At 35.7% G+C, this 26,054-nt stretch overlaps 2 protein-coding genes across 2 annotated transcripts; one reads left to right on the top strand and one right to left on the bottom strand.

The window, feature by feature from the left end:
- Positions 1-85: 85 nt before the first annotated feature.
- mrpl1 (mitochondrial ribosomal protein L1) lies at positions 86-8,895 on the bottom strand. The gene is made up of 9 exons (XM_055039547.1): positions 8,838-8,895; positions 7,196-7,304; positions 6,250-6,514; positions 5,428-5,511; positions 4,591-4,662; positions 4,367-4,478; positions 3,689-3,789; positions 3,388-3,469; positions 86-254 (listed from the first exon to the last, which is right to left on the bottom strand). Exons 1-9 carry the CDS (start codon positions 8,866-8,868, stop codon positions 151-153), a joined length of 960 nt encoding a protein of 319 aa, XP_054895522.1. The 5' UTR covers positions 8,869-8,895; the 3' UTR covers positions 86-150.
- A 624-nt stretch (positions 8,896-9,519) lies between these two features.
- Positions 9,520-25,522, top strand: cnot6l (CCR4-NOT transcription complex, subunit 6-like). The gene is made up of 12 exons (XM_055039643.1): positions 9,520-9,608; positions 12,116-12,237; positions 13,891-14,077; positions 15,511-15,596; positions 16,044-16,133; positions 16,207-16,275; positions 16,350-16,507; positions 17,600-17,754; positions 17,832-17,983; positions 18,534-18,758; positions 19,647-19,849; positions 21,910-25,522. Exons 2-12 carry the CDS (start codon positions 12,126-12,128, stop codon positions 22,129-22,131), a joined length of 1,659 nt encoding a protein of 552 aa, XP_054895618.1. The 5' UTR covers positions 9,520-9,608; positions 12,116-12,125; the 3' UTR covers positions 22,132-25,522.
- The last annotated feature ends 532 nt before the right edge of the window (positions 25,523-26,054 follow it).

Genomic DNA, 26,054 nt, shown 5'->3' with positions numbered 1-26,054 from the left:
AAATTAATTAAATTCTCCTTCCTGTCCTGGTTCTTTGGTTCAACTTTAATCTACTGGGATTTTCTTAAAACAACAACAAAAACTCTCAGGAAAACCAGAAAAACAAAATCTTTATTCAGTATGGTCATTATTTATAATCTGAGAGGGAAGTCATTCCTCATCGGCCTGAGCTGCTTCAGGTAAAACACCTTCGGTCTGGAACCAGACGGCTTCGCTGGTCTGAGAGGACATGATGGCCCGCTCCACAAACGGTCCTGACCAGAGGAAAGAAAAATAAATCAGCCTAAACGTTTACACTAGCAAGATGTAGCACAATAGCAAGCTAGTATTGGCAAAATCCTACAAATACCTGGTAAGATTTTGCAAAAAAAGTATTTTTGGTCTAGTTTCTAGTGCAAAAAGCTTTAAATAAGACTAAATTAACTTATATGTAACTTTATTTGCGAGAATTAGAAGCTTGTTTTATGTAAATCAATTCTGAATACTGGGGAAAGTACTCTTTCCACATGAAGATTATTTCTCTAATAAGAAGACAAGTACTTTTTCATTAATATTAAGAAAAAATTACCAAAACAAGCTCAGATTTTTTCCAGAAAAGTTACTTGCAAGTTAGTTTTGCCTCATTTCAAGTGTAAACTAACTTTTATTTCCATTACGCAGATCAATAACTCATTGAAACATTAGGAATGACAAATTTTATGATTTTATGGTAACAATAAAAAATCATGTTAAATGACTTAAATGACTTTCCTCCACAAAATTAGATGCTTTATACAACACATAAAGAAAAAAAAATTTTAAAAAAAATTTAACAAATAGAAATAATTTTGGTAATTCTAACTAACCAAAAACAAGAAGAGTTTATTCTGATTTATCTTCGGACAGAGAGAAAAAAAAAGTGTTTGTCTTTTTATTAAGTATGAAAATATTAGGTTTCAAATGTAAATAAAGTTTATCTAATTCAGGCTTTTAATTGAATCTTAGGTTGAATTTTATTACAAAACTTTGAAAATACCTTACTGAAATGCAAGCATTTTCAAATATTTCAATAACTTGTACAAACAATGTAAAAAAATTAAGTAAAAATAAAAAACTCTGAGCCCACAACGACAGATAAATGAAATTAAACTTCAGGTCTGGACTCTACTGTGACATTAATGTATAAAATAATCTGTGGGAATCTGCTCAGAACATTAGAGTGTCTCTAAATCACAAAACAATCATTAACACAATATAAAGAATCTGACTGAGTTTTTCCATCTCCCCCCTGCCTTCTGTTGCTTTGATTTTACTTTTATTTTCCAGACAAACAGCCCTCTCAGCATCGTGTTTCCTGTTGTCTGCTCATCAGCATTTTCACAGTTGTGCTTTTTTAAAATAATTCCCACAATCCCATGGGTTTTATTTTACTTCCAATCACCCACACGCCACATTTCCACGCTCATTTTCTTTGCTTTAAGTGTTCGTCCATGAAGCTCCCTCTTCGTTCCGCCCACTCAGAAGCCATTAGCTCAGCTCCAAACGACTCTTGAAACACAATAAAGTAAATAGAGAAGAAGAAAGAAATGGTACTTCAACCGGAAGAGTCCTCTCGACCCTGACTCTGGCTCAAACTATCAGCGAATATGCTCTCGATTAATTACAATTAATTGTCTATTAATAGCTTTAAATTAAAATTAGTTCCAATCAATTAGCTAATAATATCTTAGTCGTTACTGTTGCAGTTCGGCCGCCATCCAGCAGAGGGCGCAGCTGGTCATTTTAGGCGAAGCCGTAAATACAACATGGTGGAGTCGTAACGTAAAGGTCCAAACAGAGTCCGACGTGGGACGGAAAATGCACCTTATGCGGTTCTGTTTTGAAATATAAACACTCAATAAGCTCTTTAAGCAACATAAAATCTCTGCAAGTTAATAAATAAAGTATTTTTCAATTGAACTGGAAATATTACAACTATTTTAATGTTTTAGATTGCTTAAATCACCTAAGAATACAATGTTATTTACCAAATTGTCTCAATTATTTTAAAGTGAGGTTGGAAACTTGTTTTTAAACTGTTTAATGCTGTATAATTTCTTTGCTCTTGTTGATATTTTGCGTTTTAATGATCATTTTGAAAAGGAAATGACCCATTGCAGGAGATTATCCTTCCAAAAAATTTAATTTCAGCTTTAATGGGTAAAACAGGGATTCTTGTAGCTTTAAAGAAACTTGTGTGAAATAAATAATGACTCCCAATGCTGAATAAATGCTTACGATGGAACATTTTGTAAATGTATAATATAAAATTATTTTCCTAATGTATTTCTTGAATATTAGTTCTAACACAGCAGGTCTGATGCACAAGTAAATATGAAAATATATTGATTTACTTTCAGTAGAAAGTGGTTTTTATGTGCAGACTTGAGGGTTTAATGGCATTAAAACCTACTCTGCGTTTCTGAAAGTTCAGCAGAGGCACAAATGTTGGTGATAATCTTTAATTAAATTAGTTTTTACACCATTTCAGCCTCTTGCTGTAATGAGGAGCCATCAATTGAAGATTATACTCCAAATCTTAATAGTGAGGGTAAATAGAGACATCAGAAAAAAAACAGAAAACAGGGAAATGCCTGAATTTAAGAAAACTATTTGCAAGAAGTAAACATGACAAATATTTAGACTTTAACTTTTAATATGAACACCATTTAAAGTTGTTTTTTTTACGCCAAACTTTAAGCTGCAATCTTTCCATAAATTATAAATTATAAACTAGAATGCATGCAGATTCAATTTCAGCAGATTTCATTTTCTCTCTAGAACTCCCACATATCCAGGCCTGTTATGATCAATTGTCACAGCAGTTACGACAATAAACGATAATATTGTTGTTTTGAGATCATTTTTCAAGAAATACAATGATAATGGGATAATAATGCAAGAACACATTCCCAAAGATCAATAAACATTAAATTCTAATCAACATTATAACTGGAACTGGACGACATTTTAAATTTCCAAAATAAATTATGAAGACTCTGTAAACAACATTTTTCTTAAAAACAATTAGTTGTGACCAAAGCATCAGACTGAAGATATTTATCATCCAGTTTTTGGTAGAAAGAGAGAGAAAAGAAAAATGATAAATAATTCAAATGGAAATTATTGAGCCTGTTTTATTTATTATGCGATTAATAGATTTTTTTATGAAAGCCCTACACCCAACGGAAATTATTTGCAGAAAAACACAAAGTCTTGCTGGCTGTTGAATGTCACGTTCCTGTCTGTAAATCTGAAATTTAAAGCCCACCTGAAGGTTAGAGCTGCTGAAATTCAATATGTTTCCCTTTAAAAGCCTTCTTCTAAACAGGAAACGTGAGATTTATTTGTTGGTTTTGGAGAACATACCGAAGCTGGCCGGTCGGCGTGAACAGACATCAGTGAGGATCGTCTGCAGGTTGGCGAAGATTTGCTCACTGGGCATGTCAAGCTACACAAAGGTGGAAACAAGAAAAACATTCAATTTAATCTTTTACTTTCTGCCTTCATCCTCTAGGATTCAGACTTTTCTTTTTTTTTAGCAAACTTATGTAGGCCTGGAAAATGACAAAAATCTTCATTTCTGGTGTTTGCTTGGTTTTGTTCAGTCTAACATGCAGTTTATGAGTTGTCATAGCAACACGTTCTGCGGCAGCCATGTTGGACGTACCGTGGCTATCTGGGTCCTAACGAAGCAGTCGCTCTCCACCAGGTACTCATGACACGTTTTAAACGACTGCAACGCCTGGGAAATATTATTGGTGACGGTACCTGCAGTTAAACAGAAACATTTTTGTAAACATGAAAAATACAAAAAAAAAATATTATAATTCCAGCGTCTGGATCTGAAGTTGGAAACAAGTATTTATCATTTTTATTTATGAAAAGACAACTTGTTTTCTCTAAGACATTAAATCAGACTAAACATTTCCTGGTTTCGATTTGCTAAATTTTCAGAATAATAATTTGTAAGGATTTATAAAAATGAGGATTTATAAAAATAAAAAAGTATAAGACTTGGGGCATGTTTTCTTCCAAAATATCTCACCATGGAGTTCAACTTCTTGGTTTTCCTTCAATAATTAATTCTCCTTCTGGTATCTTGATTTATTTTTTATTTCTCCCATAATTTACCAGAAGAAAGTGTTTTGTTTGAGGCTTTTTCTTTAAAATACAAAATTTAATTTTCGCCACAAAATATGTTAACAAATAACTATCTTTCAAAGGTGAAAAAACAAAACAAAACAACTGCAACTGCATTTTGAGGAGGCTTTGAAAGACGATTGCATTCGCTGCATTGCTCTGATGCAACAGACCATCAAATGAAGGAGCTGAACTCTCATTTTACCTCGATTGCCCTTTGGAAACTTCTTCCTCAGTTTGTTTTTCAGAGGTAAAATCTTCGTCAGAATGTCAGGAACTGCAATGTAGAAGTCGGCAGAAATCTCATCGTCCAGAATCTGAAAACGAGATTTATCGGCTCTCGTTACGCTTTACAACCTGAGAGCTGCTCAAGAGTAAAAATTAAAACTGTTCTTTACAGATTTGGGCAAAGAAAACTAAACAACCCACCGGCTGAATGAGCTCTGCTCCTCCAACAACAGCTGCTCCGTTCTCCTTAGCAACTTGAGCCTGACCAGAATCCTGCAGAAACAGACAAGAGAGACATTTTAGAAAATCAATCAGAGCTCATTTCTTTAGGTGGTTAACATGTTTGTGCAATTTATATAAAATATCAGCCACAAGTCAAATCCAACAACAATTCAGATGTGCTGTTTGTGCACATCTGAATCCTGCTTCCAGAAAATGTAAACTATTAATCATTAGCAGGTATGAATGCCTGTTAAAAAAAAAAAAGTTGAAGCAAAGCTCTAGAAGACACAGAAGACAACGAGGGCCAAAAAAATTCACAATTTAAAAAAAAAATCAGAATTCAGACTTCAAAATTCTGAGAAAAAAAATCCTAATTCTGAAAAAGTCTAAATTCTGATATTAAAGTCAGAAATTTTAATTCTCTGGGGAAAAAAAGCAATAATTATGAGAAAAAAGAATATAAATTTGAAAAAAACAAACAAACACCGGAATTGTGAAATTGATGTAAACATTCTGAGAAAAAATCCCAATTCTGAAAAAGTTATAATTCAGTCAATTCTGAGAAACGAATCACAATTTATCAAAAATTTAAAGAAAAAAAATTTGAGAGAAAAAAGTAAAAAATTGGATGCTAATGTCATGATTTGTGATTAAAATCAGAATTTTCAGGAAAAAAGTCAAATTCTGAGATTAAATTTGATGTTAAAAGCACAATTTTTCGATTAAAGTCAGCATTCTGAGGGAGAAAAAACTTTTTTCTCAGTGTCCCTAATCTTCCTCTATAAGAAAAAGCATCAAAGTCATTAAAGTTTTTACCTCAGTGAAAACCAAAACTTTGTTCATCTCTGTCTTGAAGGGATGCGGTAGATGCACGGTGCTGACGAAGGGGTCGACTTTTTTCTGTGAGGAGAGACAAAAGAAGAAAACATTGTTTAGTTGTTCTGAGCAGTCAGCACGCTGCAGGAAGGTAAAAGATAGAGGATAAATGGAAGGGAAGGTGGCAGAAATTAAACCTTCATATCTCCAGAGTGATTCATTATGTATGGGAACATTAGATCTGTGGAAATGGATGAGAGGAAGCGGGTCTCCGCGGACCGGAGGAAACAAACTTCTGAGCGTTTCCAGCCACCGCACCGCTCCGCAGTGATTGATGCGTCGTCTGCACGACTCAGATCAGCACCAGTCAAGTGCAACAGTATTACAACTGGCTCAAAGTCATATCAAAACGGGAGACCGTGCAGTGGTTAAAGTTGAAAGGAATATTTATTAACAAAAACAACAATGGATATTGAACGTCAGTATCAGTGGTGTGAGGCAAAAGCGTGGATGTGGTGCATATGGAAGTGTTGAAGTGCAAAAACAAAGACAAAACTCAAATGTGCAAAAGGAGGGAAGCTGAGGCCTGGCAACAGAACCACAAGCGTCAAATTGTTATTGTTCATTCTAATAACATTATGATTTCATTCTGGTAATATTAAAACTTTATTTGTACCACTGTATTCTTGTAATATTATACATTTATTCTCATGAAAAAAAAATCTCAGATTTTTTCTCTTCTAATGAATTAATTAACATCTTGGAAAACGTCTCGATGTGCTGTTGGTGTGATGTTCGCTCCCTGATTGGATGGACCGCTACCTTTTTCTCCAGCTTCATGTCCAGCTTCAGGTCGATGTAGACGGGCTGATCGGCGGGCGTAAAGTCCAGTTTCTGGAACCTCTTCAGCATGTCGATGCTGTCGGCGGCGCTGTGGGTGACTCTGGCATAGAACCGCTTAACGTAGACGTCATCCACAGGGACCCAGGCGGTTTTCCCATAAGGCTTGGGCCTGTCTTTGTCATCGATGACTGGCTTCTCTTTCTTCTCCTTCTTCTTCTCCTCCTTTTTGTCCTTCTTCAGGGCCCTGCCGGTCGACAAGTACGACGAAAGGTTAGGACGATTGTACACAAAGAAAAAAAAAGAAGAGTAAACTTCTGCCAAGAAAAAGTCAGAAATTCTGGATTTTTCAACCTCGAAACTTTCCAGGATTTTGTCTAAAAAGTACATTTGAAAAGTTGAAAATTTGCAAGAAAACAATTCTAAATTTTGAGATTAATCACAGAAATTTTCTAAAAAAAATACACTAATTTCTTACCTCCCAAAGTAAATGATTTTTGAGAAAAAAATCTGAAATTTTGATATTAACCTCATGCAAATTCTGGAAATAAACTAAGAAATTTTTGAATTTCAAATGTCTTTTTTTCTCCACTTTTCAAATTCAAAAATTTCCATTTTCTCTAGAAGTCTGAGATTAATCTAGACACTTCTCATTTTTTCTCACAATTTTTTTTACTTTTCGATCTTTTTCAATTTCTTAATCTCAAAATTTCTAAGTTTTTTTAATAAAAATGTTTTACTTTTCCTACTCAGAAATTTTCACGATTTTCTATTAAATTTTCTCAAAGCGTCTGAGTTGTTTGGTGGAAGTTTACTTCTTTTTTCAATTTTTTTTAATTCTAAATCTCCCGATACGCCATCATAGACAGGAGGGATTTGAAACCCAGCAGGACGAAGCTGAGGTTTCACACTAGGGATGCTAACTCACCTGACAGCTGCATAGGTCCGGATGGGTAGAGTCCTCGGTGCCGCCTGTGACACGGCTGAGTACGAGGGACCGCAGGCGCTCAGCAGCTGCTTCTGACATCCTGACAAAACTGAGCAAGAGAGAAAAACATAAAACAGGTGAAGCAGAACGTGTTTCATCCTGATTTAATCTAATTCAATTCCTTGTTAAGGTACTGACTTGGTCTGTACCACACTAACTCTCACTAGTTTGCATCAGCAACAGTATTGCTGTTTTTTTTTTTTTACAAATATGTTTTGATAATCTCCTGTGCCGACATTAAAATTTCTAATTCCATTAATGCAGACTTTCAGGCTTTGTTTTTTTTACCTGTTGCTATAGTGAGTCTCGTTATATGCGGTCCACTGTTGAGGGCTTTTCTGTAATCGCGTTGACGCTTAACTCAGAGTTATCTTGACATACCCAGTTGATTTGTCCTGTTCTAAAACCGAAAACTTTGAGTATCACAGAGCAAAGAAGGTTTATTCACAGTATGTATTTTCTACTCAGTTTGTAAATTCTGCTTTCTGAAACGGGGCCCAGATGGTCGTGGAAAAGATGTTTGCCTGTTTAAGACTAGTAAACTCAGTGACAGAAAATTGGGTTGATAACAGTCCAACGCTTTATTAAAAACTGGAAGGAGAATTTAGAAATAGGAATGAACCTGAATGGTTGCTAGTCAGAAACATTTGTGAAAACAACAACAAATCTATGGACTATATTCCCATCAGCAGCGGTTGAACGGTCTATCATCATTAATACAAGATATTGGTAAAAAATGAATGCAATTCTGGATGAAAATAATTTTTTCACATTGAAGAAGCTCATCAAAACAAAGCCACAGCAAATGTGTGTTGTAATGAAAGATAAAGATGGTTATACAAAACAGTAGAGCGTAATTTAAGGCAGTGCACCTTAAATATGTAGCGTATAAACAATTATAACCCCATGAGTGAGAGAAAATTAACAATAAAATGAAAAGTATTCAAGCAAAAGTTAGTTTTTAAACTGTTTCTTAGCTGTAATGTCTTCCCCTTGGAAAAAGAACAGCTCAAACAACTCAATGAACGCCCCAAAATAAAATCATCATGACAATCAGTAGGAGTTTCTGATACAGGTTATGTGAACTTTGTTGCATTCATTTACTTGGGTTATTATATTTGGTTTTCAGCACAAAATATTAGGATTTTTAAAAATGTAATTCTTATAAATCTGAACAATCTTATAGCCTTTAAAATAGAGAATTAGATTAATTAGAAAATACATTTTCATTGTGTATGAGTGGCAATTGGAAATTGAAGTAAAATGTCATGGTTGGTTGAAAAAGCAGCAACAGGGAGGCTATGGATGTTTTTCGCCCAGGACACCAAACAGGCTAGGACCGCCCCTGGTAACAGCTCATACAGGACGTGGTTACATAGAAAAGTGAATGGGAAAACAAATTAACGCTGCGGGCATCAGTCTGCTAGCATTAGAGGTCCAATCTCGGATGTCGGACCGGACGGTTTGAAGGCCTCGTTGTTCTCACGACCCAAATAATATACAAAAAACAAACAATACGACACATTATAAGCCTGAAACATGCCCTAAATAAATCAGGAAATTAAAAAATAACAAAACTGACCTTTCCAAACATTCCGCGTGCAGGTTGCCATATCTGCTGTTAGCGGTCCGTGTGGAAACAAAAGCCGTTTTTTTTGGTACCGCTTGACAAAATCAGACAATGGAAGTTTAACGTATCTAGTGTGGTTAATAACAAACACTCAGTGGTAAATCACTTACGTTAAAAGAAACGCTCTTCCGCACGTTTAAGATCTTGCTTTGAGTATAAATGATATATTTATACTCACTTTTAAGTGTCAAACACTTAAAAGTTTGACATTAAATATTAAGCTTAGATGACTGAATCTAGAATACTTTCACCAATAAACTGAGTGCCTATACAAATATTTGGAAGATTTCATTATTATTTTAAAATATCTCCAATGAATACGCTTCTGCATAATAGAGAAAATAAAATAAATAGATAGAAACAAATGAGAATTTTAACTTCTAGTATTAATTTCTGGTTTTAAGGAGGCTTGTTCTTTCTCTATTTATGTATATTACTACAATAATAATAATAATAATAATAATAATAATAATAATAATAATAATAATATTTTATGTTTTGTTTCTCGTCGCTAAATGTTTCATTAAATTTTGTTACACAAGAAATATTGCGCAACCCAATTGGCGCGCGCTCCGAGAGTGTGACGGGGACGAGCGGAAGCCGCGTTTGTTGTTCTTCCTTCTGTTTCCGAGACGTTCAGGGGTCTACACGGGTTCCAGAGGCGCGTCTGCATGTCGCTGCTAATTCCCCTCATAAACCGTCTTCTACCGCCCCCGAATGAAGGTAAAGTCCCGCCTCGGTTCGCGTTCACACAGAACACATCCACCCGGGCCGGTTCCGAGTCAGATTAAACCCGCTCCTGGCAGATCGGCTCCCCGGCAGTGAGCCCCGGTAAGCCCGGGTGTCGAGCCCACAGCTGCCGACAGCCGAACTAATCCAACCCGCTGCTTCGGAGGCGCCTCCCGGTGAACGCGGCTGTATGCTGTTTCTACCACTGTCTAAGTTTCAGTGTTAATATGATCAGTGTAATCGATATTATCAATTATCAGACACTTATATTGACTCTGGGGTCAGGTGTGTCAGCTGCTAAGCCGAACTTCTTCCCGAACGGGCCCGTCTGGCTACTTTTGACACTCCAGCTATGTTTGGAGACTCGTCCTTCAGCTGTCTGTGCAGTTGGCATTGCTACATTTTCTCCCATTTAAAGAAACTCCTCTCCCACCTAGTAAAAATCCAAACCTCGGACTTTAAGGCGACCATTTCCAAACTTTCAGAAAAAAAAGAAGAACTTCAGTGATTAGTTGAAGTTCAGAGACTAAATGTGTAAAATCCCTGCATGGGGATGATGAAAGTTTCCTCTGGAAATGTAGTTCTGTGATATGAACAGATGCCAGCAGGCCATATGTCACCCTGCTCCTTGCTTGTGATCCAGTAAAGTGTAAACAGGTTATGCAATTCTTTTCCAAACTTGTTCACCTCGGCCAAGCTCATGTCTGCTGCTGCTGTATAAACACCAGGCAGAAAGTTCTGCAGCGCTTCTCAGGTTCGTCTGCATGCTGCTGCAAAACACTCCCATGCTACAGGTGTCTTAGATGTTCTGCACAGACATGCATGTTAAATAAATACCGCCTCAATTTTCTGGCGGGTCCAGAGTTATAGCTGATCTTTACAGCCAGGAGAATAAAGTTATGTTAGGAAAAGGAAGTAATTGTTATTTGTAGAACAGAACAGGCAAATAAATATTATTTTTTTGTTTTATAAATATAGAAAGCTCCAATCAAAATATATATTTTGTAACAAAACAAAATATTTTTTGTCTAAAATGCAAATCTAGAATACAAAAAGAGTAGCTTACTCAAGTTAAAGTAAAAAGTAGCCATCTAAGAAATTAAAATGGAATACTTATTTATTTTTAAAAAAGTAAAGGTCAGAGAAAAACATTAAATAATTAAGAAGAAAACAAAAAGTATATCAAATACAAAACCAAACTTTTATATCCAGGTAGAAAAGGACTGAGAAGAAGACAAATCCTGTTAGATCCTACCCCAAAATACACAAGTAAAAATGAAAAGTACTGTAATATTTAATTAAATTTTATATCTTAAAAATGATTTAATCAGTTAGAGAAAACGTTAAAATTATGTACAAATTCTGTTATTTTAAAGACTTAAAGAAAAAAATAAGACAAATCATAAACTGAGGCAGAAGAAACACTTTTACAAATAATGTTTTTTAAATATAAAACTTTCCAAATTCAAACTTACTGTAGGTAATCTGTATATATAGATTCTAGTAGAGGGTGAAGTGACAATAAATGATACTTATTTTATTTTCTTGATGTTTAAATGACTCAACAAGTTCAGGAAATAGAAAATAACACCAGAACAACAAAGCAGGTTTATGAACAGGATGTCTCACTTTGACATAAATTGTGTGGGTTTTTTTCCAGACCATTTCTGGCTAAAACACATTTCTTCTTCATTTATTGATGTTAAAAATACTGCTCAAGTAAAAGTAAAAGTACGTTGTATTAAAACTAATCCTAGGAGTAATTTTTCCCAAAATGCAAATTTAACATTTACCGTATCATTTATTGTTGTCTTGACAAAATTTTTCGTTGTGATTAAAAAGAAATTAAGATTTATTGACTTAAAGTTGAATTACAGCTAATGATCTCTGAGAATCCCAGTAACTGAAAGTATTTGCAGGATTGTTGGTTTTATTTTCTCCACTGTTGTTTCCACGAGAGGTTCAATAAATATTAATACATTTCAATGTATCCTGAAGAAACCTCAACTTTTAGCATTATTTTATTGATTTCACAATAGTTCATCCCTATTTTACCAATACCCAGAAAAACAAACACGTTTCCTGAAGTATCCACTAAAACCTTTTGTGGCTTTACTCATAAAATTATGAATTATAGTTACCACACACAGTTCTTTGGTGGTTATTGACAGGGTTTTGATATATTTGTAAAAGAAACTTGATAAAAGAAAAAGTTGACATGAGAAAACAGAGGATTGTGCAGCCAGAAATGTTCAAGCCATTCTGGAAAGCAGCTGTTTAAAATTACGTCTCTAGCCTTATGATGTATGATTCAGTTGAAGTGGTATTATGTGTCACCCTGGAAAAAAACATCGTATTAATAAAGAACCAGCAGCTTTTTTCTTCTAACTTCTTCTTTTCTTGAAATCTGTTTACAAAACTTCTTTTTTCTCTCTCTAAATTTGTTCTCTCTGAATTGAAAGTTGGACTTTGTGTTTTTTTGTGTGCTTTTTTTGTTTCAGATTAACAGGTATGCCAAAGGAAAAATATGATCCTCCAGATCCCCGCAGATGTTACACCATCATGTCAGCTGAGGAGGCGGCCAATGGGAAGAAGTCTCACTGGAACGAGCTGGAGATAACCGGTTAGTCTGACTGCTTTTAGTTAATGGGAAATAAATCCCAAAGCTTTGAGTTCAAAATGTTCAGCTAAAGAAAGATCCACGATGGTTCAATCAAACACAGCTGGTCATCTTGTCTTTTATTTCCTGAAGAAGTTTCAAAAGACAGAATGGCTTCTTCAATTCAGACTGAACCAGAGAGGAAGCCCAGAGATGCACCGATCCACTTTTTTTTCACTTCCAATACTGATATCTGAGGTTTAGTATTGGTTGATACAGAAACACAATGCTGAATTGATTTTTTTTAAACAACACAGACATAAATTCACTGAATTACAAATATATTTGAAAACTCGGCACCATTATAGCACAAGTAAATACACCAATAGCTTCACAAGGTTGGTCGAGTACGTAAAAGCAATTTTAATTTGTTGAGTCACTGCATTCAGGAGCAAAACAGCCAATGTGAAATAAAACATAAAGAAACTGAAACAGATGAAAAAAAACAGTAGGTTTACTACCACTTGGTCAAACATGTAAAAATTAAACTGCAACAAACAAATTTCATAATATTGTACTTAAATAAATAAGTTATAGATTTAGACTGAATAGATCTGCACAAATGAATTGGACACATTGCCACCTATACACAGTCTGGGTTTTTTTTTTTCTGTTTTTTTTTTTTTTTTGCAATATTGCAACCGATACAAATATCGATATCAGATTGTTGCATCGCTAGGCATGTCACAATAACTTTTGCTGATTGATAAATTGTCCCAGACGTTATTTAGAAAATCGATAATATTGTTGTTTTGAGAGGAATCAACTAACTTTCTCACTCTTTGGTTACCTAGCAACTCACTGTTCCCTGGTTGCCTAGCAACAACCTTCTGATTAACTGGCGCAGCAACAGTTTAAAGTTCTGCCACCGTGCTTCAAAATAAAAAAACTGTGGATAAAACAGGAACGGTGGCTTGACCGTTCCTGTTTTATCCACAGTTTCTGATATAAAAAAAACCAAAAAAAACACAGTATCAATAATTACCGATATCGACTAATATGAAATGCTTACATCGTGATACGTTCTTCAGTCCTATCATCCAGCTCTATGTCTCTACTCTTGTGAAATTCCTCAGACCAGGGTTATAATAGTTTTGGGGGTTTTATTTTATTTTAGTTTTATTTTGTTGTGACTTTTTGTTCGTCTACTTCAGTGACTTTTATTATTTTTTAGATTGTGTTTGCTTGTTTTTGTTAGTTATTATTAACTATTGCTTAGATTTTATTAGAGTAGTTTGTTTTTCATACTTTGGTTGATTTTTAGGTGTAGCATTTCCAAAAATTTATACAACAACCAAAAGACTCTGGAGTTTTCTCCCGTTGTTTTGTGGACCAGCTTAGAAGATAATGGAGTACCGTGATTTCACAAAAAATCAATTTCACATCGGTTTGAAATAAGTAAACACAAAACAAAGCATGTTATGTCTATAGTTTCAGCATGTTTTATAAATGCACAATATAGTTTTTCCCCATTAATTACCGATTTTATTTGTTTTAGTGATCGTGATTTTGTTAGTTTAGTTTGTTAGTTGACTACAATAACCTTGCATCATCATCATCATCAGTTCTTCAGAATCAGATTTTAATGCCGTCTTGTTTGTGTTTTTCTTGAATCAGGACGAGTCAGGAGTCTGAGCAGCTCGTTATGGACCCTCACGCACCTGACGGCGCTGCACATCAATGATAACAACCTGACCCGCATCCCGCCGGACATCGCCAAGCTGCCCAACCTGGTCTACCTGAACCTGTCGTCCAATAAGCTGCGCAGTCTGCCCGCCGAACTGGGCAACATGGTCTCTCTCAGGTAGGCCGCCTTATCAAACACATGACAGAGCGGACCCAGGGATTCCCACCAGAACCATCACACTGCCTGCATTTCTTTAACACCCATCATAGCGAAGCTCTTAAAGCCGCGGTATCATGTAAAATCATCTTATTTTAGTTTTGCATCATGTTGTAATTTTACTCTTTCATCAGAAACATATCTGGAGTGTTTCCTTGGTTTTTTTATGCATGTTTAAGAAATCCTTCAATTCAGCTGTGTGACACGGCTGGGAGGATGTAGCCCAGCCTTTGAGGCGCAGCCCTCCCCCACTCACTCCTTCAGACTAGCCAGTAGCAATTAGCAAAAACCAGCTGAGCTCATTACACGAGCTGCTTCTCAGTGAAACGCTGGTGAAAACATTTTTATAGGGTTAGTAGAGGAGCCATGTTGTGATAAGTAAGCGCAGAAGTTTCTTAAAGAGACGGAGACACAATTTCAAGACGTTAAATTACAAAGTGAAATTTATTTTAAGTCATATTAGATTTATATAGCATTTTTATAACAACTGAAGGACACAAAGTTTGTTGCTGTAAAATGGCGCTATGTGCCTGGAAAATACATAATACTGTTAATGTTTCTGTGTAAATTGAGACATTTTTGTGTAAATTTGTTTGATTCTGCAAAATTTTCCCTGAAACCATCTCAGTGCTGCCCTCTTCAGGCTGAACAGCATCTTGGCTGTTCAGATATAATTTGACTTACAAGTAACTTTTCACAAGATGTATGAGCTTGTAAATCATTAACATTGATTTAGAAAAGTACTATCAGATTATTTCACTAATAAGAAGACCTTTTCCTGTGTTATAGCTGAAAAAATCTGCCAGAGAAAAACTCCTTCAAATATCTGGAGAAATATTTTAAAAATAATTTTTATTGCATATGTATTAGTCTTTATTTAAAACTGCAATGAAAGTTACATTATTTAATAAGTATAGGGATCAAATCACCAAAACTACACATTGAGAAAACTTTAAAATTGCTTCAATTTAGCTTCATATTCCAGTGCCTATAGAAAAAAGTTTTATTGATCAGTAGTGATGGAGAAACTTGTAAGGCAAGCTTTAAGTGAAATCTGGTCACGTAGAAACAATTTGTTTACTTTATTGCTATTGTTGCATTAATCTTTAACTGAACTTTATATCTGTAAAATTTTGCAGGGATTTATATGCTTTATTTTGTAACTAGGTTGCTGTTTATTGCAGACTTCTGCCCAGGTCCCTCTTGAAAATGAGATCCAGATCTCAACAGGATTTACCTGGTTAAATAAAGGAAATTAAATTAAATTAATGCTAAATGATCTTTGATAACTAAATAAAGGCTCAGACTCCGCAGCTAAGAACTGGAAATAATCTTATAGTCAGAAATAAAAGCTTAGAGCTGAACACTAATGCTTGGTTGTTGCTTTTTTGCAGGGAATTGCTTTTAAACAACAATCTTTTACGAGTCCTGCCTTACGAACTCGGCCGGCTTTTCCAACTTCAAACTCTGGGACTAAAAGGTGAGACGTCTTCATCTTCAGTGATTATATTAACTATCCATTAATTTATTTAGGGACATTTAAACTGCAAGAACAAAACCATACCAAATATTTTTGGTCTAATTTCTAGTGCAAATATCTTAGCAAACTTGAAATAAGACAGAAATAACTTACAAGTAACTTTTCACAGATTGTTTTAAGTCAATAATTCTTTGTGAGGTTTTCTTGTCAGACAGGAAACTTTGCATTAACAAAAAATAACTATAACATGATTCAAAATGGCTGCCAGTGATCAGCATTTTAAAATATTAAAATGACTCCAATACAGCATCCTCTTTAGGACAAGATTAAAAAATAAAGATGAAATGAAACGATGTTAAAAATATGCTAGATGGAAATGTGTAATTATTACAATAGCCACACTTTATAGTTGCATTTTGACGTTTAGGCTACATTTATTCCTCGCAGGAAATCCGTTATCGCAGGACATCCTGAATCTGTACCAGGAGCCCGACGGAACCAGAAAGCTTTTGAACTATATGCTCGACAATCTGGCAGGTAAAACCCTCAGCAGCACATTTAATATTTATATCATATCAATGTAATATTTATGACCTGCTTCGTCCCCCAGTTCACCCAGAGCAGCTCCCCCAAAGACCGTGGATCACTCTGAAAGAGCGAGACCTGATGAGCCCAACAGGTCGGTTCCGGTCGGTTTAACTCTTTAAGAGCGACTCTTCGCCGCTCTGATTCCTCCTCTGGTTTCGCCTGCAGCTGCGTTCACAGTCATGTGCTACAACGTGCTGTGCGACAAATATGCCACGCGGCAGCTGTACGGCTACTGTCCGTCCTGGGCGCTGAACTGGGAGTACCGGAAGAAAGGCATCATGGAGGAAATCACCGGCTGTGACGCCGACATCATCAGCCTGCAGGTGAATCAGAGCTTATTTAACGTAAAATCTGAGAATAAGATGTGAAGGTGAAACTCAACTGAAGGGTCCAGATTCAAACTAGAAACCACAAAATGTAGATGGTTAGTTTTAGCTTTTTAAAATGTTGTTTAATACAAAACAAACATATTTTTTCTCTTTTTTGACGTTAAACATCCAGTGACATTTGCTAAAATAAAGTTGTGAAAAGTTCATTGAGAAGAAACAGAATGTTTTTGGAAAAATTTAAAATTGTATTTTTATTCTTCCAAAAAAATTTAAAACAACTTTTTTGGGGGAAAAGAAATTAAAATACTATTTTAAAATAGTATTTTGGAAAATAAATAAAAAATGTGAGAAAATGTGCTTTTGTCTTTTTTATTATTTCTAAGAAATATTTATATTCTTTGGAAAAAAAATTTTCAAGAAGTATTTTGAAACACATTTTTGAAAATAAATGATAAATGTGGAAAATTTGTGCTTTTCTTTCAAAAAATATTTACAAAAATGTTTTGGGCATAGAAGTTTGAAAATTAAGAAAAAATGTTCCTTTTTACAAAAATGATTTTGAAAAATATGTATTTTTGGAGAAAAAAAATTTTGTTAAAATGTATTACTTTTTTTTTTTTAAACAAAAACTACTTTTTGAAACATTTTTTCAAAATGAGTAAAACATGAAAAATTTGCTTTTCTTTTTCAAAACAAATATGTTTCAATTTTTGGGAAAAAAATTAAGAAAATTTTTCTAAAACATTTGAAAACTGTATTTTTTATAATCAATGTGAAAAAATTCTGCTTTTCTTTTTTTTTTTTTTTTATTAAACCTGAGGCAGTTTTTTTAACTTCTGCAATGACTCAAAGATCCCTTTTTTACAAATATCTTCAAATACAATTTGTATTTATTTCTAAACAGGAAAAATAAAAAAGTATCAGAAACAATTTTTTTATATATATATTTAATTGACAAAAACAAAAGTGGGCCACCAATAGTTTGAATTTTGTTTAGTCAGCACTGCAACCTGATCAAACATCAGACCCACCTCCACCGATTCCCAGCGATCCGATCCGTTCAATAAAACTTCTGTGTTTCTGCAGGAAGTGGAGACCGAGCAGTACTACACCCTGTTCCTGGAAACACTAAAGGACCGCGGCTACGACGGCTACTTCTGCCCCAAATCCCGCGCCAAGCTGGTTTCTGAGCAGGAAAGGAAACACGTCGACGGCTGCGCCGTTTTCTTCAAGACCGAGAAGTGAGAACCTCAAAAGTTTCACAGAACCAACATGGAGTCCGCCTGACGGCTGACCCGGACGCTGGTGATGTCTGCAGGTTCACTCTGGTCCAGAAACACACCGTGGAGTTCAATCAGGTGGCTATGGCCAACTCTGAGGGGTCAGAGGTCATGCTGAACAGAGTGATGACCAAAGACAACATCGGCGTGGCGGTTCTGCTGGAGGTTAATAAGAGCATGTTCTCCAGTGGTAAGACAAGATGGTCATGTGACCATGATTTTTATTTTTCTCTCTTTCTGTTATAGATAGAGTCTGTTGAAATAATGCAATCAAAACGTCTAAATATTTATTTAAAAAACGACTAAATTACTGTAAAAAATCTGTGAAATTAATGTGCAATATCCTGTATTTCCACAAGGTGGCACCACAGATTTGTTATTCTGTGAACAACAGCAGTTTTGTTGTTTACTGGAGTTAAAGAAGCTTTAACTGCTGTTTTAATGCATTGTTTTGCTTAATATTTTCTGACCATATGTCTTGGATATGTATTTGACTTGATTTTATGATATTTAGTGCTATTAAGGAAAGCTTTGCTGCCAGATGCAGTAATAATTTTCTGTTTTTACTGCTTAAAGAGTTTCATAACTCTTATATAACTTGCAGGATATTAATTTAGGAAGTAAATAATCTCCCCACTGTTTTAATTTAATAGCTATTTTATTTACTTCAGAGGTTCTTGTTGCCTGTCTTTATGTTTATTGAACTGTTAAAATCTATAATCCTGTTTCTCTTTTGTGAGGCATGAAGCCTCAGGAGAGGCAGCTCCTTCTTGTGGCCAACGCTCACATGCATTGGGACCCGGAGTACTCGGACGTCAAGCTGATCCAAACCATGATGTTTCTGTCGGAGCTGAAGAGCATTGCCGAGAGAGCCTCGGGTGCCATGACGACGGACTTCCCGACCTCTGACCCGTCATCCATCCCCATCGTCCTGTGTGCTGACCTCAACTCGCTGCCCGACTCTGGTAAGTCAAGCAAATGATGAATCGATTTAAGGTTAATTGTACATTAATGGTTTATTAGATTATAACGTCGGCTCAGACCAGGGTGCCCAAAGTCGATCCTCGAGGGCCGGCATCCTGCGTGCTTTAGTTCTGGTGGTAGTAACAACCTTTTCAGCATGTCAGTCAAGTTGCCCATCTAACCTTCTTCAAACCAGACAAAATAGGAGTCAATCAACTCGACTCCGTTTGTGCAGCAACAATTTTCATTTGTGCTGCTATCATTCTAAAGATATTAAGAAAAATGTTTCTAGAGGTCATCCATTTCATGATTGACATTCATCAACACTTAAATCAGTGCACAAACTAACATAAACTACCACAAACTGTTTATAAAAGATCTGATGACCTCCAGAAACGTTTCTTTATTTATGTAAAATGATAGCAGCACAAACAAAAAATTTTTGCTGCACAAAGGTTTGACACCAATTTTGTCTGATTTGAAGAAGGTGGGAGGCCACTTCACTCTAGGCCGTCTATCGAGCCATCACTGGATCCAAGTGCGTTAAACCAGGGAGAAAACTAAAAGACTAAAACATGCAGGATGCCGGACCGACTTTGGGTACGTCTGGCTTCCACCTGCTGTTAGTGTCGCAGTTTAGCCTCCATCCAGAAGAGGCGCCGACATCTTTATTTCCGTCGGTATAGAACACAAAACTGAGGTTTTTATCAAAATGGCTGCTTACTAATTAATTGTTACCGACCGATCAGTGTAGATTAACTCATTAATCAATAACTTGCATCCCTAGTTGAGTTAAGAAGACTCCAGCAGTGATTTTGACCATATTCCACTGAATTAAGCCGAAACAACAGATTTTTAAGTTGTTTTTGTTGCGTGTTGTTGCTGTGCAGGCGTGGTAGAGTACCTGAGCAACGGCGGGGTGGCTGAAAACCACAAGGACTTCAAGGAGCTGCGCTACAACGAGTGTCTCACCAACTTCAGCTGCAACGGCAAGAACGGCAACTCGGACGGCAGCATCACACACAGCTTCCAGCTGAAGAGCGCGTACGACAGCAACCTGATGCCTTACACCAACTACACATACGACTTCAAGGTAGAAACCTGCTGCTCAGCAGGACCCGCCAGATGCGTCTCTGCGCACAAAATGTGCACAAAACTTTGTCGGCATTCTGCTAATGTTGAAAAAACAAAATGTGTTTCCGTTAAAATGAGAAACGCAGTTAAAAAAGTTTGTTCACGTGATAAATCTTTTTTTTAAAAATCATTCTGTGCCATCATCTTCCTACTTCCTGTCGTCTTCTTTGTCTGTTCTGGCAGTAGTAACATCCTGCTGTCGATCATGTGACTCGTGATGCGAAACAAATGTTTTCATTGCAATTTTGCGAAAGAAATAAAATTTGATACGACCAAAACAAATCACCTCATCCTGACTAAAAAGGAGGAATTCAAGTTTGACTGAAGCACTTCAACTGTGTTCAGATACTGGACTGTTATTGATCAGCTATTAGATTAACACACACTTAAATTAAGTTTAGATTAACAAAACTTAAAGAAATCTAACCTGAGTATATTTTGCATCTTCAGTTTCCTTTAAATCAACCATTTCAATTTTGTAAAAAATTTGTTTTGAGCCCAATGAGCTTAAAATTTATAGCCGAGTGGAAAACCCAAAATCATACGTGTGGAACATCTTTTAGCACTTTTTAGTAGTTTCCTGTGGAAACCAGAAGTTAGTTTGGAAGACATTTTAACCAGAGATGCGTCACTTTTTCTTTCTTTTCTCTACACTTTTCTGTAGTTTTCCAGACCGTGTTGGTGGCGAAGCCTTTGAATCTCGTCTCGCATCACAGTTTTTGATGCGCTGACATTTCAGCCAGGCTTTGGAATGAGTCACGCCGGCAACTTTCATATAATGTCTGGTTTTCTGCTTCGTCTCGTTTCGTGACCAGCAGCTCATCTGCTGGCTTTCAGGTTTTGCTTTTTTCCACTCGGAGCGTCTCTGCTCTCTTTGCTCTGCTGGAAACATGATGCCAGTTCCTCTCCAGGATTTTTGTTCTGCTCCTCTTATCTACTATAAGGCTATTGTGCAAATTCAGCTTTTACAGGAATAAGGTCAAAGTTCAGCTCGTCCACATTGAAACAGAATTAGCTGGTATTTAAAGTAAACACCCAGAAAGTGGGAAGTGAATTCACTCCTCCCATCTTAAATGTTGCTAAATCCTGCAGTTGTTTTTACTCGCTATGTTGATATTCTGCTTAAATGAAGCTGAATTCCCCCGAAAAGTTGCTTCAGTTTAAATATTTTTCTGGTTTGAGTCTAAAAAGAAACTAAATCTCTAATGTCAGCATTCCTTTAGTTTACAGTATTTGTAGCAAATTAATAACTGATCAGTAATTGGATAATAAAAGAACCTAGGATTTTTTTATTTTCACAGAATTTGAGCCAGGTAAAGTTCAAACTGCGCTCTGGCTAGAGCATGTACAAGAAGTCGTCTTTTTTTTTTATCTTAAATGCAAAATGTATATATTTTTAATTTTTTGTACAGCTTTGGCTTAAAAATATTGATCTATTTATGTTCTTTAAGCAAATGGCCTTTTTTGATTCTTTATCCTATTAGTTGATGCTTTCTTCAATAATTGGTTCAACACAGTTAACAGTTTTAACCATAAGATATTTATTACCAAGATTTTTCTCAAATTTCACGTTTATTTCTAAAAAAGTTTAGACTTTTCAAACATTTCCACTTTATTTCTCAAATTTCTGAAAATATCCCAAATTAATTTTTGTCGCAAATTTTTGACTTTCATACTGTGTACAATTTTTTTAGATTAATCTAAAAATGTCAAATTTTTTAACTTATTGTTTAAAATGCAAATGTCCTCCTTTCTTCTGGAAAATGTCAGAGGTTACCTTCAAAACATTGAAGTTTTATTCTACCAAATGTTTGACTTTTGAAACTCAAAAATATTTTTCTCGAACATTAATGAGATAAATCTTAATAATTTAGAGGAAGTCATTTTAAAAAAAAATACATATCTACAATGTCTCTATTACGCCACCGTACTGACCCGACCCATAAAGCCGGTTCTTATGGGCTTTATCTGTTCGCCACTAGAGGGAGCTCTTTGTGAACCTCTCTTCTGTTCCCTCAGGGTGTCATCGACTACATCTTCTTCTCCAAGACACACATGAGCGCCGTGGGCATCCTGGGCCCGCTGGACAGCCAGTGGCTGGTGGACAACAACATCACCGGCTGCCCCCACCCCCACATCCCCTCGGACCACTTCTCCCTGCTGGCCCAGCTGGAACTGCACCCCCCTGCTCCCCACGCGCTCAACCCCCTGAACGGCCTGCACTTGCCGGTCCACAGGTAGTGCAGCCTGGGAAAGCCCCGCCCCACCCCGCCCACACCTCTAACCTCACCCCTCAGCTTTTAAACACTGCCCCCCCTCCCAGCTTTATACAGGACCCTGTGCAGCCCACCATCAGACTCGAACAGGAGGAGTGAAGTATTTGCCCGTTTGTTGCTCCTTTTTGTACCTTTTGTGTTATGTTGATTAATTTCCTCCCTTTAAAACGAAGCTTGATACCAAAAATTGGGGACGAAGCTGCTGAAGTGACCCGGCTTAGATGAGATCATGACGGCTCGTTGATTCTGTTTTAAGATAAATTTAACACGAAACGTGACGAGAGACGAGATGACTTCTGTCCCAGTTTGTTTTTCATACATTTAAGAAATAAACTTTTAAGTCACAGATTAATAGTAATGATATAAGATAATACAAGGCATATTTGGGCTGTTATAGGTGGGTGTTAAAATAGAATTTCTGAGAAAAAAATAAGAAATTCTGAGATTAATTTCAGAATTTTACTAGAAGAAAACTTGGAAATTTCTTAATATTTTTTTAGTAAATAATTGACTTTTCAAACTGAGAAGTTTCAGCTTTTTTTCTAGAAAATTTCTGAGATAAATTTCAACATTTTTTAGATTTATCTTGCAAATTTCCACACTCAGAAATTTCCAAGTTCTTTTTCTAGAAGAGATTAATGTAAGAATTTGAGTTAGTTTTTTGTTGTTGTTGCAATTTTTCAACTTTTCTAACCCAGAAATTTTCATGGTTGTTTTTGTAAAAGAAAAAAAATCTGATTTTATTCTAAGAATTTCTGCTTTATTTTCTCAGACATTTTCAAATTTTTCAAAATTTTGAGACTAAACTCAGAATTTCTGAGTTTTTTCTCACAAATGTACTTTTTTTTCCTCTCTACTATGGCCCTTAAATGATGTGGTGAAATATATGTATTTCTCACTACAAAAAGCTGAATTTATGAACGTTATGAGGAAGTCAAACATTTATTGGTGTTTATTTTTGATTTTTTGTTGTTGTTTTTTGGTGCATATCTAAAATTCACAAGCCACAAAATGCCAAAAAAATATGTAAATTAATGAAATCTGAAGAATGATCAGGAGATTTTAAGATTAAAAACATTAAAACTTTGTTTTTAGAAGTAGTATTTGAAAAATGGGAGGCAGGATTTAAAACCTCAGCACATTTCCTGTCGCTAATGCATCATTTTGGGGGGGAGGGCGGGCAGTCGCATAATCTGTAGTTTGTGTTATGTTTTTTTCTTGATACTTTTGAGATTATAATCTTTGCTCTTTTTTGTCACACCAGCCAGTAAATGATGCCTCTTAATATAAACAAGCTGCTTTTTTCATCTCATCCGATTAGAAGTATTTATTTTGATAATCTGGGATTATCCCTCACCTTTATCAATGACGCATTCTTCACTTTTTGAGGCACCTCAGAGCTTTTTAACTTGTAAGAACAGCAGTTCTAGCCAAGTTCTCTCATTTCTGCTTGATTTGCTCAGTATATTTTATACTCACAGATGATATTTTTTCTCCTGATGTTGTTTTAAATGTTTCCCCGTCCCTGATTGGCCAAAGAATCGAATGACATACAATCTGTCTTTACTGGGGTAGCTTAGCCGTGCCAGTCGATGACTCCTACACAGAATGTATTTAGCTGCTTCTGAGGTTCAAAACTAAAAGCCCTTTATGTATGTTAGAGCTCAGTGTGCAGTACCTCTCACACTAAAAACTCTGAGTCACTTTCAATAAAAATACACAGAAAAATGTTGTTTTGACATTTCTGTATAAGCACAGGCAATGTTTGTTCTTGCACACGTACATAATGTTGTATAATTCCTACGTCTTTGTGCATTTTTAATAGAAAACAACTATTGGGGCAGTTGTCCTTCTTTGCCAAAACAGCTGCCATGGTGCATAAAAATGCTATAAAATTAGAGTTTGTGATGTTTTTTTCCTCACGGATAAGTTTGGGATGCAAAGCAGAGTTTAGGGCAGACAAAACGGAAAACGTTGAAAATCTTTACCAATTTAATTGGCTTTTAGAGTTCAGGTGTATGAAATTTAACAAATAATAGCCTGTATTTATTGTCACTCCAGATAAGCCTGTAAATAAATTAATCTCTTATTGCAGCCGCATAATCTATTCTACGATAACTTTAGTATGAATACAAATATTTACATTAGTTTATAAAAAAAAATAAAAAATCATTATAAAGTAACCAGCAGAGGTTCCGACAAAATAAAATAATTAAATAATTTTGGTTCATAAAATGTGTTTTCTATTTTGATTAATTCTTTGTTTTCTGGGGAATAAATATGACGTGACATGAAGTCCTATAAGTTTTAGCAATGAAGCTCGGGGAGAAACCGAGAAAAATAAAAATAGACCATTTATTGAAGGAAGCAAAGAAACATCTAAAACCAAATTTTAAAAAATTATTGAGTTTTACCAGCTCAATAATAAACTAAACTTACAAATTCTAATTAAAAATCTGTTTTATACATAGGTCATCTTAGAAGAAATTCACAGATTTTACAGAAGTTAGCTACTTGTTTTTGGAGAAAGATAAAGTCAATTCTCTGCAGAAACAGCAGGATTGTAGCCACAATTAAAGTCATGTTAGTTGCATTTTGCCATGTTTAATTAATCAAAAGCAGATTTGGGGTCAGTAAAGTCTGCTTTTTAGTAGAAGTCACTGAATAGATGTGGTTCTATTTACTATGAGAGTGCAAAATATTTCCCTAAGTAAAAATTGAAGATTTCATTTTTGATTGAGTTAAAAACATATTTCCTGCTTATGCTGCTGTAATAAAAACATGGATCTACCATAAGGTTGTCTTTAAGGAATTAGATTAATCACTTATTCCTACAACAAACGTGTAAAAGGAGATGAAATGTAAACTTTTTAAATCAGGGATGAATGTTAAAATGATTGTTGAAGGCAGTTAATGCGTCTGTGGTTCATTTAACCCTTTGGACCATGATTTGAAGGTGAAAGGTCGTCGGCACAACCCCAGGACAGATTGGGCCGCCAGCAGCAGCGGTTGATGTTGAGGCCTATACTTCACTCCTGAACAACTTCACCGGGATTTTTGTACAAACAGCTTTACACGATTTGACTCTTTGACAATAATATGGGGGTGTCTTTCACATTCTCACATTAAAGGAGTGTTTTTTTCCTCCTCTCAAGTCAGAGATGTACGTCATGTTGCACATTTTGTCTTTGTCGGGTTTCGCTTGGTGTTCCTGTACAGAACAAATGTCTCTGGTTTTATTTTTGAACTCTGTCTCTAACATTGCAGACTTTCAGATTGGAACTTTGTACGATTCGGAATAACCACGTTTTTCTCAGAAAAAAAAAACAACAACACATAAATGTTTTAGGTTTGAACGCTGTTTGTCTGAGTGGTTTTTATTTCTACACACTCATGCTTTGAAGTTTTCATACACTGAAGTTAAATCAGAACAAGCTTCTCTTACTTTAGCTCACCAAAATTATTTCTATTTGCTAAATGCCACAATAATGAGAGAATATGTCAGTTTTATTTATTAATGTCTTCAAAATAAGTTCATATGTAAGTGATTCCTGTCTCTTTAAACGATTAGAGAAAGGGCGGATGATGACGCAGTGCTACATGGCACGCCATTGGCTAGAGTTGGCAAGGCAGCCAATCCCAGAGCGCCATTCATTTTCCTTGACGCTGATTGGCTGAGCCCGAGAGCGGAGAACAAAAACGGTAAAGGTTAGCTTCTGTAGTCGAGCTAAAGCGGTTTCCACAGTGTGTAATGAGGCACATGAAGGCAAATGTGGGGTTTAAACTACTAAAACAGGAAGTTCTTAACATTTTAAAGGGGGTCTCAAGTATTTTCAGCTGTTAGTGAGCGGTTCTGGCGAATATCGCGGTTCAAAACACGAAATATAA

The sequence above is a fragment of the Poeciliopsis prolifica genome, unplaced genomic scaffold (genome assembly GCF_027474105.1).
Source record: "Poeciliopsis prolifica strain line A6 unplaced genomic scaffold, Auburn_PproV2 SCAFFOLD014, whole genome shotgun sequence".
Lineage (NCBI taxonomy): Eukaryota > Metazoa > Chordata > Actinopteri > Cyprinodontiformes > Poeciliidae > Poeciliopsis > Poeciliopsis prolifica.
Note: the sequence above shows the minus strand (reverse complement) of the source record. Positions and strands in the feature narration are given on the sequence as shown.

What these genes read in the sequence shown, in the direction of transcription:
- cnot6l (XM_055039643.1), top strand. Translation starts at nt 12,126, where the DNA reads ATGCCAAAGGAAAAATATGATCCTCCAGATCCCCGCAGATGTTACACC. An exon ending in GGCAACATGGTCTCTCTCAG is followed by an intron (nt 14,078 to 15,510) that starts GTAGGCCGCCTT and finishes GCTTTTTTGCAG; the next exon opens with GGAATTGCTTTTAAACAACA. An exon ending in GTTTTCTTCAAGACCGAGAA is followed by an intron (nt 17,755 to 17,831) that starts GTGAGAACCTCA and finishes TGATGTCTGCAG; the next exon opens with GTTCACTCTGGTCCAGAAAC.
- mrpl1 (XM_055039547.1), bottom strand. Translation starts at nt 8,868, where the DNA reads ATGGCAACCTGCACGCGGAATGTTTGGAAAG. An exon ending in CACGCGGAATGTTTGGAAAG is followed by an intron (nt 7,305 to 8,837) that starts GTCAGTTTTGTT and finishes TCTCTTGCTCAG; the next exon opens with TTTTGTCAGGATGTCAGAAG. An exon ending in GAGCAGAGCTCATTCAGCCG is followed by an intron (nt 4,479 to 4,590) that starts GTGGGTTGTTTA and finishes TCTCGTTTTCAG; the next exon opens with ATTCTGGACGATGAGATTTC.